Source organism: Cervus canadensis, chromosome 12 (genome assembly GCF_019320065.1).
Source record: "Cervus canadensis isolate Bull #8, Minnesota chromosome 12, ASM1932006v1, whole genome shotgun sequence".
In the NCBI taxonomy this organism is placed as follows: Eukaryota; Metazoa; Chordata; class Mammalia; order Artiodactyla; family Cervidae; genus Cervus; species Cervus canadensis.
Window position 1 is genome coordinate 24880737 of NC_057397.1, and position 15454 is coordinate 24896190.

The window sequence follows — 15454 nt, forward strand, 5'->3', positions numbered from 1 at the left end:
CTCTGCTTTCTCTGGAACTATATGAGCAGCAACAGTGAAACATTCAAATCAAGGACAGACTGATTCATTTTCTCCTAAGATTACAATTTTTTCCCCCTAAATCACTCTAAATTGCAATTTAATGTCCATGTGAGTGTGTGTGTGTCCACTTCCACACTCCTGCTCTCTGAACAGATGTTGCAATGCAACTCTTCACTAACAGCACCTACCTCTTCTTTTCTTGAAAAGCTAACTGGAAAGCTATCCATTTACAAGAGCAGTTGAAATTATTCCTTCAAATACACATTCCTTTGGCTTTGACTCCCTTTGAGGAAGACACATTTTATTTCCCAGTAATTGAGGAGCACGACTTAGTGAGTTAGGGTTAGACTTTATCACTGGCCTCACTCAGGGGGGTGGTACAAAGCAAGGCTCCCTTTGAAGCCTGAAAGACCAAAAGGCATGACGAGTTGTCTCTGGGTTGTTGCATAATTTACTGGATGACATGGAAGTAAATCATCACGTTATAGACCATTGGTTAACATCCCCAATACTGTACTAGCGAGAGAATCCTATGTGGAATTCTAAGTGGAACTGAGAATTTTCTGTGGCTCAGTCAGGTTCATTCAAAGTGACTTTCAACAAATAGACATTTATTGTGGTTATAGAGGAAAACATCATTTTTCATTAAAGGTTTGACTTTTTAGAAAACTGCCCCTAAAATGCTAAACAAATGTGACTGCAGACCCTGAGCTGCTTCTGCTTCCTCTGCCAGTCTGACCCCTCCCCTGTGACTAAAGCAGTTGAAACTCTTATCCTGGGTCCCTTTCAGCTCAATGCTCCACAGAAACATCTCACTTCAGTTAATGATTCAGTTAACTGGCAATGACAGTCCCTGTTCATGAATCTTTTCTTGCATGATGGCAACTCTGAAAAGAGATGATGGCTTTCTCCATGGCAAACTGGCTGGATGGGCTGGGGTGTGGACCTAGAGCAGCCAGAGCAGCATAAGGGAAGGGATGGTGGAGGAAGGATACTGGAGATCATAAGCCAAAGCTCAGCAACAGAGAAGCACCAAGATCCACCAGTGAACACACCGGGGCACGAAACAAGAGTCAAGGTTGAAGACTTCCCTGGCTGCGGATGAGAATCTGCCTGCCAATGCAGGGGACACAGGCTTTATCCCTGGTCCGGGAAGATCCCACATGCTGAGAGGCAACTAAGTCCATGAGCCACAACTACGGTGCCTCAACTCTAAGAGTCCAAGAACCAGAACTACTGGCTTCTTCTCCACATGCAGTAACTTCTGAAACTCTGCACCCTATAGCCTGTGCTCTGCAACAAAAGATGCCATTGCAATGAGAAGCCCTTGCACCGCAACTAGAGAAAGCCCATGTATAGCAACAAAGACCCATCACAGACAAGAATAATAAAACATATAAAGGAAATTAACTTTTAAAAAAAGAGTGAAGAGTGAGAAGCGAGCAGTGGCTCCCCGGACATGTGTTTATAAGGCGTGGTTACGTAAGTTTCCTACAGAGGAAAGAGTTCTGTTCCAAGAGCATGTTGGTAAGTCCAGTTTGTAAGTTCTACAAAGTTAGCCCAGGTACCCAGCTAATACAACTGGCTATATAGTACTGCTCTAATAGGTTTATAATACTTTTCACAGAAATGATATATAAACAAACACAAAAAAGAAAAAAAGTTTTAACTTTACAGTACAGTACCTTGAAAAGTACTGTAGCATAGCACAACTGCTGGCATACAGGGGCACATTCGCATCTTGAAAGTTCACAACTTAAAGCTTCATATGTAGGGGACTTACTGTATTTTCTACCTGGATGAGCTGCACGCATCTTATTTAGAGTCTCTGTAGCATTTGTCACTGTTCACTTCCCTTCTCCACAGCTTGGAAATCCTCTCTCCTGTCCCAGATCCCAGGACATCACTCCCTCCTGGCTGTCCCCAAGGCCCGTGGGCAAGCCCCTGACTCCCTGTCTCCTCCGCCTGCACTGAGGTTTTGCACTCCGCTGGGCTGTCTTGTCTGTTTCTCAACTTGAGCTGAACAGACCATCAAATCCATTTCTTTTTCCTGGACACGAAGCTAGAATTCACTTCTCAGCTTCCTCTACAACCAGGTGTGGCCATGTGCTGCGTTCCTGCCAATAGAATGGAAGCATAAATGGTGTTCTCCATTTCTCAGTCTAGTCTTTAGAAAGCAGTCTCCCTTCAGGCCCTCCCCACGCTTTCCCCTCCTGCTCACTATATGCCCACACCTAAGAGAAGAGAGGTATTAAAGATGGCAGAGTGTCCTGCAACCCCTTTCCCTGAGTGGCTACACAGAGAAAAGCCTTGACTGTGAAGCAAAAATACATCTGTTGGATTTTATAAGTGTAAAAAAAAAATAAATTCTTACTGTGATAAGTCACTGAAAATTTTTTAAGATTTTTTTGATGTGCATCATTTTTAAAATCTTTATTGAATTTATTACAATATTGCTTCTGTTTTATGCTTTGGTTTTTTGGGCCCTGAAACATGTGCGGTCTTAGCTCTCCAGCCAGGGAGAGAACCCACACCCCCTGCATTGGAAGGCAAAGTCCCGACCACTGGACCACCAGGGAAGTCCCCAGTCACAGAAGTTTTGGGGTATGTTTGTTACAGCAGCTACCATCTGCTGTTAAATTCCATCTATATCTCATTAGTCCAAACCTCTATTCTTAACATTCAACTCAAATTTCTAATTTCTTCCCTCTCCTTTAATAGACTAACTCCTAATATTTTTCAGGAGTTATTCCCTGAACCTTCCAGTCTGAACTAGGTTTTGGTCCTATATGTTTTCAGAGCTCCTTACTTATGATATAACATAGTTGCCTGTAAGAGCATCTGCCTCCTCAACTCCACAGTGAACTTTTTAAGAATAAACACTGTGTTTTAATCTCTGAATCCTCCATGTCTGGTTGGCACTCAGGAATAGTTTCTCATAAGAAAAAAAAAGAAATGACTGAATAGATAAAGGAATTGGGATTTGTCATATTAAAAACAGGATGGCCCAAAGGTAGTGTGATCAAAGTTTCTAAAATAATGAAACAATGAAGATGCTGAATGGGTATCTTTTAAAATTAATCCTCAGAAAAAGAAAAATAAGAAGAAACTGTTCAAAGCTGAAAGAGGTGTTTTAAAGATTTACGGACAAACAAAAGAAAGCTTTTCTGAATAGTGAGTAAACTTGAACTTGTTATAAAATATAAGAGGTATAAAAGTTTATAAAGAATTTCTAAAGGAAACTCGGCTTATTTATTTAGCATATTGCCTAAGTTTTTTGAGATTGATCATTAATAACGTTGTCTTCTTAGCGTTAACAAATGCTACAGTTAGTATCAAATATTATGGTACTGATAACACCAAAATCAATGTTTAAACACATTGTAGTGACCTTGCATCCTGCCCCACCAGTAACATCCCAGTGACAATCCACCTTGGTGCCTCACACACTGCATTAGCATCTAGGGCACCTATGCTGCACCCAAGGTGGGCTAGAGAACAATCCAGAACTTCACAGGGCATTCTTTCTAGGTCCCCCACCCGCTCCATACAGAATTTTCCTGTATAAGCCAAGAAAGAGCTGTTACAAAGCCCAAGTGTGACTTACAGAAATAACCAGTGTTCTCACCTCACCTCCAAGAGCTTTCTCCTCTCCAATACCTGAGAAATCCCACATGAAGCAGTAAGTAGACTAATGAACAGTTCGGGTATTTCACTGACTTCTATTTACTCTATAAAAACTGACTTTTAAAGTACAGATGGTAAATGGGAGCTGGGTTTTGTTCATCCTTGACCTTTCAACTGCTTTCACTGGCTCAAGACATTTAACTTTATCTGAAGAGATGTGACCGATCTAACTGAGCCGAAAGGAGCAAGAACATGAAACAGACATTTCCCTTTTACAGACAGAAAATTTACCCTTTAATGCAAAACTTCGTCCTGGAAGGTTAAAGCCCTCCTCTCACCTGTAGCTGGGATATCGTCAGAGGGTATCGAAATAATATCCAGGTCACACCTTCACTGCAGGGCGGGATGGTGAGAGAGCCTTCGTAGACCCAGTAATCACGCAGCAAGGGGTCTGTGCCACAGCAAGGACCAGTCACGGAAAGACGAGTTAAAGAAAAATAATTTGGAAGAGTCCAACAACCATTTTCAAAATTACAAACTGTCCAGACAACATGTCTCAGACAGATGTCATTTTTAAACTGGAGTCTCACATATATATTTTTAAATTAATCATATGAAGAAAACAATCAGTAGAGAACATGCTGCTGCTGCTGCTAAGTCACTTCAGTCGTGTCCAACTCTGTGCGACCCCATAGACGGCAGCCCACTAAGGCTCCCCCATCCCTGGGATTCTCCAGGCAAGAACACTGGAGGGGGTTGCCATTTCCTTCTCCAATGCTTGAAAGTGAAAAGTGAAAGTGAAGTTGCTCAGTCATGTCCAATTCTTCACGACCCCATGAACTGCAGCCTACCAGGCTCCTCTGTCTAAGGGATTTTCCAGGCAAGAGTACTGGAGTGAGTTGCCATTGCCTTCTCTGATAGAGAACATGATGTATCCTCTATTATTTATAGTGATTTTGTATCAATGAATTCCTACACATATTTAAATATGGTTATATAAACTAGATATATAAACACTTGATATACTATACCAGATGTGTGTGTGTATGTTTGTGTGTGCTAAATTGTGTCCAACTCTTTGTGACCTCATGGACTGTAGCCCACCAGGCTCCTCTGTCCATGGAACTCTCCAGGCAAGAACACTGGAGTGGGTTGCCATGCCCTCCTCCAGGGGATCTTCCCACTCAAGGATCAAACCCTCACCCCCTGCACTGCAGGTGGATTCTTTACTATCTGAGCCACCAGGGAAGCTCAGCGGTAAAATGTTTATTATCTCAAAAAATTTACTCCCAAGTTTAGAACTATCTGAAACTGGTAACAACTACAAAGAATATTAATTATAAAGAAAGCTTATTAACTCGTAAGATACAGTTGTGTTTATTCTGAGAAAAACAATGCAGTCACAGCCACAGTTAAAATTCACCCGATGCAACCAAATAAATGCTTACCTGGTAATAAAGTGTTAGGATTAAAGCAGGGTATTGTTTTGGACTTCCCCTGAATAAAAGAAAATAATGAACCCCATGTTAACACAAAATTTTAGAATAAGAACATTTATAAGCACTAAAAATCGAGGTTGAAGTTTTTTCTTATTGGCCACACTGCACATGTGGGATCTTACTTCCCTGACCAGGGATCAAACCCATGCCCCTTGCAGTGGAAGCGTGGATCCTTAAATCACTGAACCCACCAGGGAAAGCCCTGAAGTCTTTTCTGAATGCCAGACCCCATAGGTTTGTGGGTGTGCCAATCTGTCTTCTCACTGGAGTGACAGGGCTTGGTTCCAACAAGACGTTCCTGCTCTGAGTCTGTAGCTATTTCGCGGTGGCCACAGCTCAGGAATTTCCCCATAATCCCTGGTGTGAAACTTAAAAGTGTCTGTCCAGTGTCTGTCTGCCCCACGTCACTGCCCTTCCTGCTCCTGGCGTAGAAATGTGGGCCTTGACCCAGGGATTCTTTAGAAACAACTTTCCTGCTGAAACTCGGCTCTCAGTGTCTAACCTCTCGGCGGCGCAGGATGTATGGGCTCAGTTGCCTAGTCGTGTCGACTCTCTGCGACCCCATGGACTCCAGAATACTGGAGTGGGTCACCATTTCCTTCAGATTTTCCTGACCCAGGATCGAACCTGGGTCTCCTGTGTCTCCTGTCCTGCAGGCGGACTCTACCTGCTGAGCCACTGGGGCAAATCAACCTAAGTCACCTTCTCTGGGAGGCATCATCTTATGATTTATGTGAGCTTCTGTTGCTTTTCTTCTCACACAAATACTCTGAAGTGTGGTTGCCACAATTGTTATTTCTTTCATTTATACCACCTTCCTATATCCAGAGGGCAGAAAGAGGTACTCAGGAGGCCTGGGTTGCTCCAATCCTACACAATCCCCCCCAAAACGTCCTGTCTTCAAGCCTGGCCCTTGGCTGCCTCCTGGGAGATCATCTCTGAGTCCTTGGAATAAGCCGCCTGATAAGAGTGGCTCTGTGAGCCTGAGGCCTTGGACAGGCTGTACCAGTTGGACCAGATAAGTTTATCCCAACAAAGTAATTTATGGTAGAAGCCTGGTTTTGCTCAGGATGGGGGTGGGAGGCTTGGAGTCAGCACAGCTGAGGTCAGTCCCCGAGGCACTGCCCAGGTATAATTGACCCCCAATAAAATCCCTGGACACCAAGGCTCGGGTAAACTTTCCAGGCTGGTAACACTTCACAAGTGCTGTGACATCACTGCTGGGAAAATCAGGTGTGCTCCCAGGCAACTCCACTGGGAGGAGACGTCTGAGAGCTTGTGCCTGGCTTCTCCAGGACTGCGACCCATCCACCTTTTCACTGTGCTGACTTTTGACCTGTATCCTTCCAGGGGAATAAACCACAACTAGGAGACTAACAGCTTGTCTGAGTCCTTTTAGGGAATCCCCAAGCCTGAGAATAGACATGACAGGCTCTTACATAACCAGTATTTTTATTTTCTTTTAGAGAATGACTTACCTTGTACTGAATATCCTGGAGGATTTCAGTCACAGCCTTCAGACCCACGTGCTCTTTTCCGATCTGCAATGTATAAAGTATAAATCATAGCTACTAAGCATTATAAGTAAAATAACCAACTGAAGTGAAGTTCAAGTTCACCTGAAAGTCCTTCTTGGGACTACAAGACTTACTTCTTAATAAATAGGTCAACTAAAGGCAATTAAAGTACAAGAAAGTATTAGATATGTTCTTGGGCATTTCCAAGAATCTATTTTAAATTCACCTTGCTAGGTATAGATTTTACCCACTGTGCTACATATTTATATTTATATACTTATAAATATATTTATGTTTATATATATATATAATCACATGACACTGTAATATAAAAGTTTCGAGGATATTTCTGAATTAGAATTTTTCACACACACCCAAAGCCTTCTATTTTTACTTTTTGCATTTCTAGATCATTACTATAAAGACTGTATTCATGTTGAAAAACTTTTATTAACTTCAAAAAATAAGTATGTGATTTCATATGCTAAAGTCACTGAAATCAAGACACTTATTGATTATCATTGGACATAACTCTATAATCACCTATTTATTCTTAAATAAATAAGAATGTGCTGTTTGTAACTTTCTATTTTAAAGCATTATATATCATTACATATTTTCAGTGCCTAAAATGTCCCAAGGAATTTGAGACTTTAAAAAGAATATGATGTGAAGTATTCTTGATTCTAACTTTAAAAATTATAAGCATAATCCCATTTCTACTTTTCAGTCAAGTTTTAACAGTTTCTGTCCATGCTAATGGAAGGCAGTCACAACAGAGACCATTTATAACCTCAGATAAACACTCCTTGTTATGGTTTGCTTTTTCTCTTGCACATACATTTTTGGAGAGTGATCCACAAGGACCTACAACAGCTGTCACCATGCTCACATGCCCTGTTTCTCTCCATTGTGAACCAACTTGGAAAAACACTAGGTCAAAGGGGATCAAAGGAAAGAGGTGTGACAGGAAACTTATACAACCTAAGACAGACCAATCAGTTCCAAACAATCAAGATTATATTTTCCAAGTGTTTGTAATTCCTGAGATAGGCTCTAGAAATAGAAAATGGATTCTCTTAAGTTAGTGTGTGTGTGTGTGTATCTTAGGCAAAATGTACTCCTTGGTGTCAAAGTGTGGACCTGTAGGCAGACGCCTGCACCCCACCTTCAGAGAAAAACAGACTCCTTGTTGCATTGGTGGCTCAGACAGTAAAGAATCTGCCTGTGCTGTGGGAGACCCGGGTTCAATCCCAGATCAGGAAGATCACCTAGAGAAGGAAATGCCTACCCACTCCAGCATTCTTGCCTGGAAAATTCCATGGACAGAGGAGCCTGGCAGGCTACAGTCCATGGGGTCACAAGGAGTCAGACATGACTGAGCAACTAACACTCCCACTTTCTGTTGTACTGGTTTAAGCAGAATATAGTATTTGGACGCTTACACCCACAGGTGGGCTCTGTCGTCACTTCATGCATCTCTGATCAGAGCATAATTCTTTGAACAGCCCACATCTGAACACTGTGAGGCCACACAGTTTAGTGGCCCTGGAACAAGGTCACTTGCGTTGGATGCTGGGTTCTGACCTTGACTCACTGTTCAGTCTTGAGCAAGTTTACCTAACCTCTCTGTCCTTCAGCTTTCTCCTCTATACAGCAGGGAGGATTAAAAGTGATAGAGTTGAAAATAAGACTCAGTCAAACAAAAACCTTAGAATAGGGCACGGTGCATCGAAACTCAGTGACTATCACCCAGATCACTCTTACTCAGAATGCTACACAGCATCAAATACAGCACTTAATAACTACTATTGCCTCTTTATATCTACAAAGGCTCTATACTTCGTGGACATAACTATATTTTGCAACCAACTCCAGCTATCGCTCCATCTCGTTCCTTCCTTTCTTTGTCAAAGTCCTGTCTGAAGAGGTTACAGCCACCAAAAAGAAAACACGGATGATGCTCTGCACAGCCCAGTCCCTAAAATCCTACAACAGTTTGTGCGTGACAACGCAACCTGGGGCCAAGAGTCCACCCGCCACCAGGTAACTTCTGACCTCTGCCCTTCGCCATCTTTCACCACCGCCCAGAATGCCAGCCCTCTGGTCAGTTTCCTCTCCGAGAACCTCAGCCCTGCAAAGCCCTGAATTTTTCAACTTCTACAGCTAATCCCCTCACTTCCCACCACACCCTCTGGAATGGGACAATGCCACATCCTTGACAAGCTCCCTGCCACCTCCTGGATCTGCTCAAGGTCTTCATTCCAAGCCTTTTGAGTGGACACTGTGCAGCCTCCCTCAAAGATGAGATTAAGAGCTCTGGCCAGTGCCTGGCTGTTACCTTCTGATGGGTCTTCTGTTCCACAAGCCCAAGGCCAGCCCCCTCCGAGTGGACCGCCTTCCTCCCATGCTATCCTGCTCAACTATCACTCACTGATCCACTGGTCACAACCAATGGTCGTTCCCTCCTGCGGTCGCCCCAGAGGACTTCAGCATCCCTGGGTGTGACCTATGCCCTCCCTGGCCTCTTTCTTGACCCCTCGTCCATGTCCCTCAGCTCCATCCCACCTCTGTCAACCAATCCTGAGAATGTACCTTGGATTTGCTTTCACTCTGACACCCACAACTCCACAGACCATCCCCTCTGACCGTAACTGCCCACCCACCCATCCTCTCCTCTCTTCTTTCTCTTCCTATTCACTGATCACAAGGAGTCAAGTCCTGGGGTCCCTCTTGACTCCGTCTCTTTCCTTTCCTGCCTACCCTGAAAGACATCTCTCCATCTTCTAGTCCCTCTGCCCTCCTAAATCATCTGCTCTGCAACCCATCGATGCAACAATTAATTTGCTAGAATTCTCTGCTCCTCGCGCTGGATGGAGAGACTAGCCCACTGTCTGCTGTCCTAGACTGTGATGTCCAATCTCAAGAGGGTCTCCTACCCTGATGGTCAAGTCTGTTGTCATTCACCTCCTGAGCTATTTCAAAACTCAATCCCACACCCACATTTCCTCTGCTCTATAAATAATTTTGCTGTGCACGTCTGGGAGATAATACAGGTCATCAGGCATGAACTCCCCTAATTTCCTGTCTTTCTTCACCTAAAAGTGCTTGCTGTTGGTGCCCACCCTTTCCTGCTAGCCCTCTGTTTTGGAGAAAGGGTGGAGTCCCTCCTGTCCGGGATCAGTGCATCCACATAAACTCTCAACCGACACCCCCTGTTTCCTCTGGGGCTCTTCTACATCAATCATCTCCTTTCCTGCAGTATTTTCAAACTATATCTGCACTAGCTTTTAATATATATATATAATTATTTATTTGGCTACACTGGGTCTTAGTTGGGATGGGAAAGATCTTTGATCTTTGCTGTGACATGAGGGATCTTTTTTTTTGTTTTCGGGAAGCAAACTCTCAACTGCAGCCTGCAGTATCTAGTTGCCCAACCTGGGATCAAACTCAGGCCCCCTGCACTGGGAGGGCAGAGTCTTAGTCACTGGAGCACCAGGGAAGTCCTGCACTTGCTCTTTTTGCTCAGAATAAAAACAGGCCCATCTCGGATCTCAAAATGAAACAAATTGAACCTCGCTGTGCACATCACCGCTAGTTATCACCCCTTCTGTCTTTGAGTCAAGTTTCTTGAAAGGGAAGTCCATCCTCACGGCCTGGACACGCTCCTCTCCGCTTTCCCAGCCTCTGGTCCTAAGTGCAAGGCCCTGGATGTGGTCCTTTCCTCTCTGCCTCAGCTGACACTCAGGATCAGCCCTTCTTTCCTCCATGAACATCTGTGCTCAGTTTCTGTGATATTGCTCTTTCCTGAGAAAGGCATCGTCACATAGATAATCTGGATCTTCCTTCATGCCCTGCATTGGCAGGAGGATTCTTTACCCCTGAGCCACCTGGGAACCCCCTCCAGGGTCTCTTTCAGCTCTAAATCTTTTATTGCATCAAGAAGATGATACAACAAAGTTTAAAAGAGTCACCTGACAAACGAAATTAAAATCTTACCTTTGAAAGCATATGGTCCAATTTGTACATTTTACTGTGAGCGTGTTAGATGCTCAGTTGTGTCCAACTCTTTGCAACCCCATGGACTATAGCCCACTAGGCTCCTCTGTCCATGGGATTCTCCAGGCAAGAATACTGGAGTGGGTTGTCATTTCCTCCTCCAGGGGTATATTTCACTCAATGCATATAATATTCTTTGCCCACCACAGAGCTCAAATCTAAACTTTATAAACACCAACGTCTTTGCCAGTCTTACTTCATCAGTGTTTTTCTACAAGGCACTTCCAATCATCTTAGAAGGAAAATTACTCGTAACAAATAGCTAAAGGAATCTACTGCATGATTACACTATTGACTTTTCTTGGATTTTGCAGTGAGGCAGGGTCCAAAAACATTTCCTGAAATTCTTTTTCATTAATAAAATGAGTTCTGCCTTTAGGAGACATTTTCTAATTCATTTCTCTAATGGCTCTGAATGCCATTCTGAAGAAAATTTCTGTTAACACAGTGAACCATTTTCTACCAGTGAATATGGCTGAACTTGATCCACAGAGACCACATTTTTTTTTAATTTCATTTCTTTATTTTTGGCTGTGCTGCGTCTCTGTTGCTACACACAAGCTTTCTCTAGTTGCTCTGAGTAGGGGCTACCCTCAAGTTGTGGTCCCCAGGCCTCTCAGTGTCGTGGCTTCTCTTATAGAGCACAGGCTATAAGGCCCTCGGGCTTCAGCAGTTGCAGCGCATGGGCTCAACAGTTGCTGTGCCCAGGCCCTAGAGCACATGCTCAATATTTGTGGCACATGGGCTTAGTTGGACCAAGGTATATGTGATCTTCCAGGACCAGGGATTGACCTGTGTCTCCTGCATTGGGAAGCAGATGCTTTACCACTGAGCTACCAGGGAAGCCCCAAGTTTTCTATTTTTAAACTATCAATGTTCTCTGTATAAGTGCTTAGTGTCCCTTCTAAGTAGTAAAACTGAGAGACAACAAAAAACCTTCTGCAAAATGAATTAGAAAGAAGCATCTCTGAACCATGCAATAATCTTAGCTGGAGACTGTTTACCTGGACAAACAAAGCGATGATAGCGATTCCATGGGGCTTCCCCACAGCCTCATCAATGCTGCCAAACAAGGTGGAGTTCCAGTGGATCAGGTGGAGCTGGACAAGCAACGACAGACAGGCAACTTCGTTACTAAAGGTACTTCTGTTCAGGAGAACAAAGATACATCAAGTTCGCATTGACCCTATCCACGTGGTATGGTATGCAACAAGAGTATCACAGATAGGCACAAAGAGATGACTGGTAAATCTAGGTTCTCTGTGTGAATTCCTTCCTTCTTATTTCTCAACAGAAGCAGGGCTCAGTGCCTCTCAAGCTCTGCTTCTGTCCTGATCAGGAGCACATCTGAGGGGTCTTGCAGATTTCAAATTGATTTCATTGCCTTCCTTAGAGGACATCCCCTCTGGCTCTCACTGAAATGAAACTCCAGGTCTGGTCACAAACATGAGAACTCATTGAAAGGATGAGTACCTATATAACTCCAGTACTGTGTCACCCACCATCTCCATCAAGAATGACAGTCTCACATTCTGTAAATTAGTTCAACTTTCTAAGTATATGTAGAGATAGCATCCTATGAAAAGCACTGCATCTTTTTTAAAGCATGGTAAAGTAATGAATGCCAATGTGGAGCTCTTTTTTAAAAAAAGGCCATTTTCCGCACTGCAGATAAAATTTTATCTGTGAAGGAATGACAAATAATACTCTAGAGGACTCTCTCACTCTTAGCCCTAGAGAGCTCAGTGGTTTTCAAGTTTATCTAGAATACGCACTTGCTTCTACAGGGTTGATAAAACACTCGCAAGAAGCCAAATTCAATTCCCTGGCTAAAATCAAATGGCCGCTGAGTTTCTCAGTATAACAGTAGTTAAGCAAACTTTCTGCCGAGAATACTAATCATCGCTTTACATTTTAATCAAGTTATAATTACTTACCTCCTGAAAACACTGCTTCATTTAAGAATTAATCCAAAAAGACACACTAAAATTCAAACACCTTGTCCTTTTAGCATCCATATTAAAATATGAAGGAAAATTATCAAGGAAGATCGCTGTAAGTTTGAAGCTTCTCTTGCTGAGTTTTCCCAACTAGAATTCAAAATTATAAAGCTGACCACTAGAGGGAAGTAATGAAGCTCTCTGTCTATAATATTATAGAAATGGTAACCCAGAACAAGACTCTCGGGAGTTTCTTGGACTGCAAGATCAAACCAGTCAATCTTTTTTTTTTTTTTTCCATTTATTTTTATTAGTTGGAGGCTAATTACTTTACAATATTGTAGTGGTTTTTGCCATACATTAACATGAATCAGCCATGGATTTACATGTGTTCCCCATCCCAATTGCCCCTCCCACCTCACTCCCCATCCCATCCCTCTGGGTCATCAGTGCACCAGCCCCGAGCACTTGTCTCATGCATCCAACCTGGACTGGCGATCTGTTTCACACTTGATAATATACATGTTTTGATGCTGTTCTCTCAGATCATCCCACCCTCACCTTCTCCCATAGAGTCCAAAAATCTATTCTGTACATCTGTGTCTCTTTTTCTGTCTTGCATATTGGGTTGTCGTTACCATCTTTCTAAATTCCATATATATGCATTAGTATACTGTATTGGTGTTTATCTTTCTGGCTTACTTCACTCTGTATAATGGGCTCCAGTTTTATCCATCTCATTAGAACTGATTCAAATGAATTCTTTTTAATGGCTGAGTAATATTCCATGATGTATACATACCATAGCTTTCTTATCCATTCATCTGCTGATGGGCATCTAGGTTGCTTCCATATCCTGGCTATTATAAACAGTGCTGCAATGAACACTGGGGCACATGTGTCTCTTTCAGATCTGGTTTCTTGGTGTGTATGCCCTGCAGTGGGATTGCTGGGTCATATGGCAGTTCTATTTCCAGTTTTGTAAGGAATCTCCACACTGTTCTCCATAGCGGCTGTACTAGTTTGCATTCCCACCAACAGTGTAAGAGGATTCCCTTTTCTCCACACCCTCTCCAGCATTTATTGCTTGTAGACTTTTGGATAGCAGCCATCCTGACTGGCATGTAATGGTACCTCATTGAGGTTTTGATTTGCATTTCTCTGATAATGAGTGATGTTGAGCATCTTTTCATGTGTTTGTTAGCCATCTGTATGTCTTCTTTGGAGAAATGTCTGTTTAGATCTTTGGCCCATTTTTTGATTGGGTCATTTATTTTTCTGGAGTTGAGCTGTAGGAGTTGCTTGTATATTTTTGAGATTAATCCTTTGTCTGTTTCTTCATTTGCTATTATTTTCTCCCATTCTGAAGGCTGTCTTTTCACCTTGCTTGTAGGTTCCTTTGTTGTGCAAAAGCTTTTAAGTTTCATTAGGTCCCATTTGTTTATTTTTGCTTTTATTTCCAATATTCTGGGAGGTGCAAACCAGTCAATCTAAAAGGAAATCAACCCTGAATATTGATTGGAAGGACTGATGCTGAAGCTCCAATATTTTGTCCACTTGATGTGAAGAGTCCACTCATTGGAAAAGACCCTGATGTTGGCAAAGATTGAAGGCAACAGGAGAAGACAGCGGAGGAGGATGAGATGGTTAGAGAGCATCATGGACTCAATGGACATGAATCTGAGCAAACTCTGGGAGATAATGGAGGACCCAGGAGAAAGATGTGCTGCAGTCCATGGGGTCGGAAAGAGTCAGACACGATTTGGTGACTGAACAACAACGAAAACAACAACCCAGGACAAGTCAAGCTATGCAGGGCTCTCATTAACTTGGCTATTGTTGTTCAGTCGCTCAGTCATGTCTGACTCTCTACAACCCCATGGACTGCAGCATGCCAGGCTTCCCTGTCCTTCACCACCTCCCAGAGCTTGCTCAAACTCATGTCCATCGAGTCTGTGATGCCATCCAACCAACTCATCCTCTGTTGTCCCCTTCTCCTCCCACCTTCAATCTTCCCCAGCATCAGGGTTTTTCCTAATGAGTCAGCTCTTCACAACAGGTGGCCAAAGCATAGCAGCTTCAGCTTTACCATCAGTCCTTTCAATGAACACTCAGGACTGATCTCCTTTAGGATGGACTGGTTGGATCTCCTTGCAGTCCAAGGGACTCTCAAGAGTCTTTTCCATCACCACAGTTCAAAAGCATCAGCTCTTCAGCACTCAGCCTTCTTTACTGTCCAACTCTCACATCCATACATGACCACTGGAAAAACCATAGCTTTCACTAGACAGACCTCTGTTGGCAAAGTAATGTCTCTGCTTTTTAATATGCTGTCTATGTTGGTCATAACTTTTCTTCCAAGGAGAAAGTGTCTTTTAATTTCATGGCAGCAATCACCATCTGCAGGGATTTTGGAGCCCAAGAAAATAAAGTCTGTCACTGTTTCCACTGTTTCCCTATCTATTTGCCATGAAGTGATAGGACCAGATGCCATGATCTTAGTTTTTTGAATGCTGAATTTTAAGCCAGCTTTTTCACTCTTCTCTTTCACCTTCATCAGGAGGCTCTTTAGTTCTTCTTCACTTTCTGCCATAAGGGTGATGTCATCTGCATATCTGAGGTTATTGATATTTCTCCCAGCAATCTTGATTCCAGTGTGTGCTTCATCCAGCCTGGCATTTCACATGATACTCTGCATAGAAGTTAACAAGTAGGGTGACAATATACAGTCTTGACATACTCCTTTTCCTATTTGGAACCAGCCTGTTGACCCATGTCCAGTTCTAAC

General features: G+C 43.0%; 1 protein-coding gene across 1 annotated transcript in view; it reads right to left on the bottom strand.

The window, feature by feature from the left end:
- The window catches only part of CA8 (carbonic anhydrase 8), an 88176-nt gene that overhangs the window by 24357 nt on the left and 48365 nt on the right, over nucleotides 1-15454 (bottom strand). Inside the window, exons 4-7 of the mRNA XM_043483822.1 lie at nucleotides 11731-11826; nucleotides 6626-6688; nucleotides 5097-5145; nucleotides 3987-4099 (exon numbers count right to left, since the gene is read on the bottom strand). Coding sequence (XP_043339757.1) covers nucleotides 3987-4099; nucleotides 5097-5145; nucleotides 6626-6688; nucleotides 11731-11826 — 321 coding nt within the window. The remainder of the gene's footprint in view (nucleotides 1-3986; nucleotides 4100-5096; nucleotides 5146-6625; nucleotides 6689-11730; nucleotides 11827-15454) is intronic.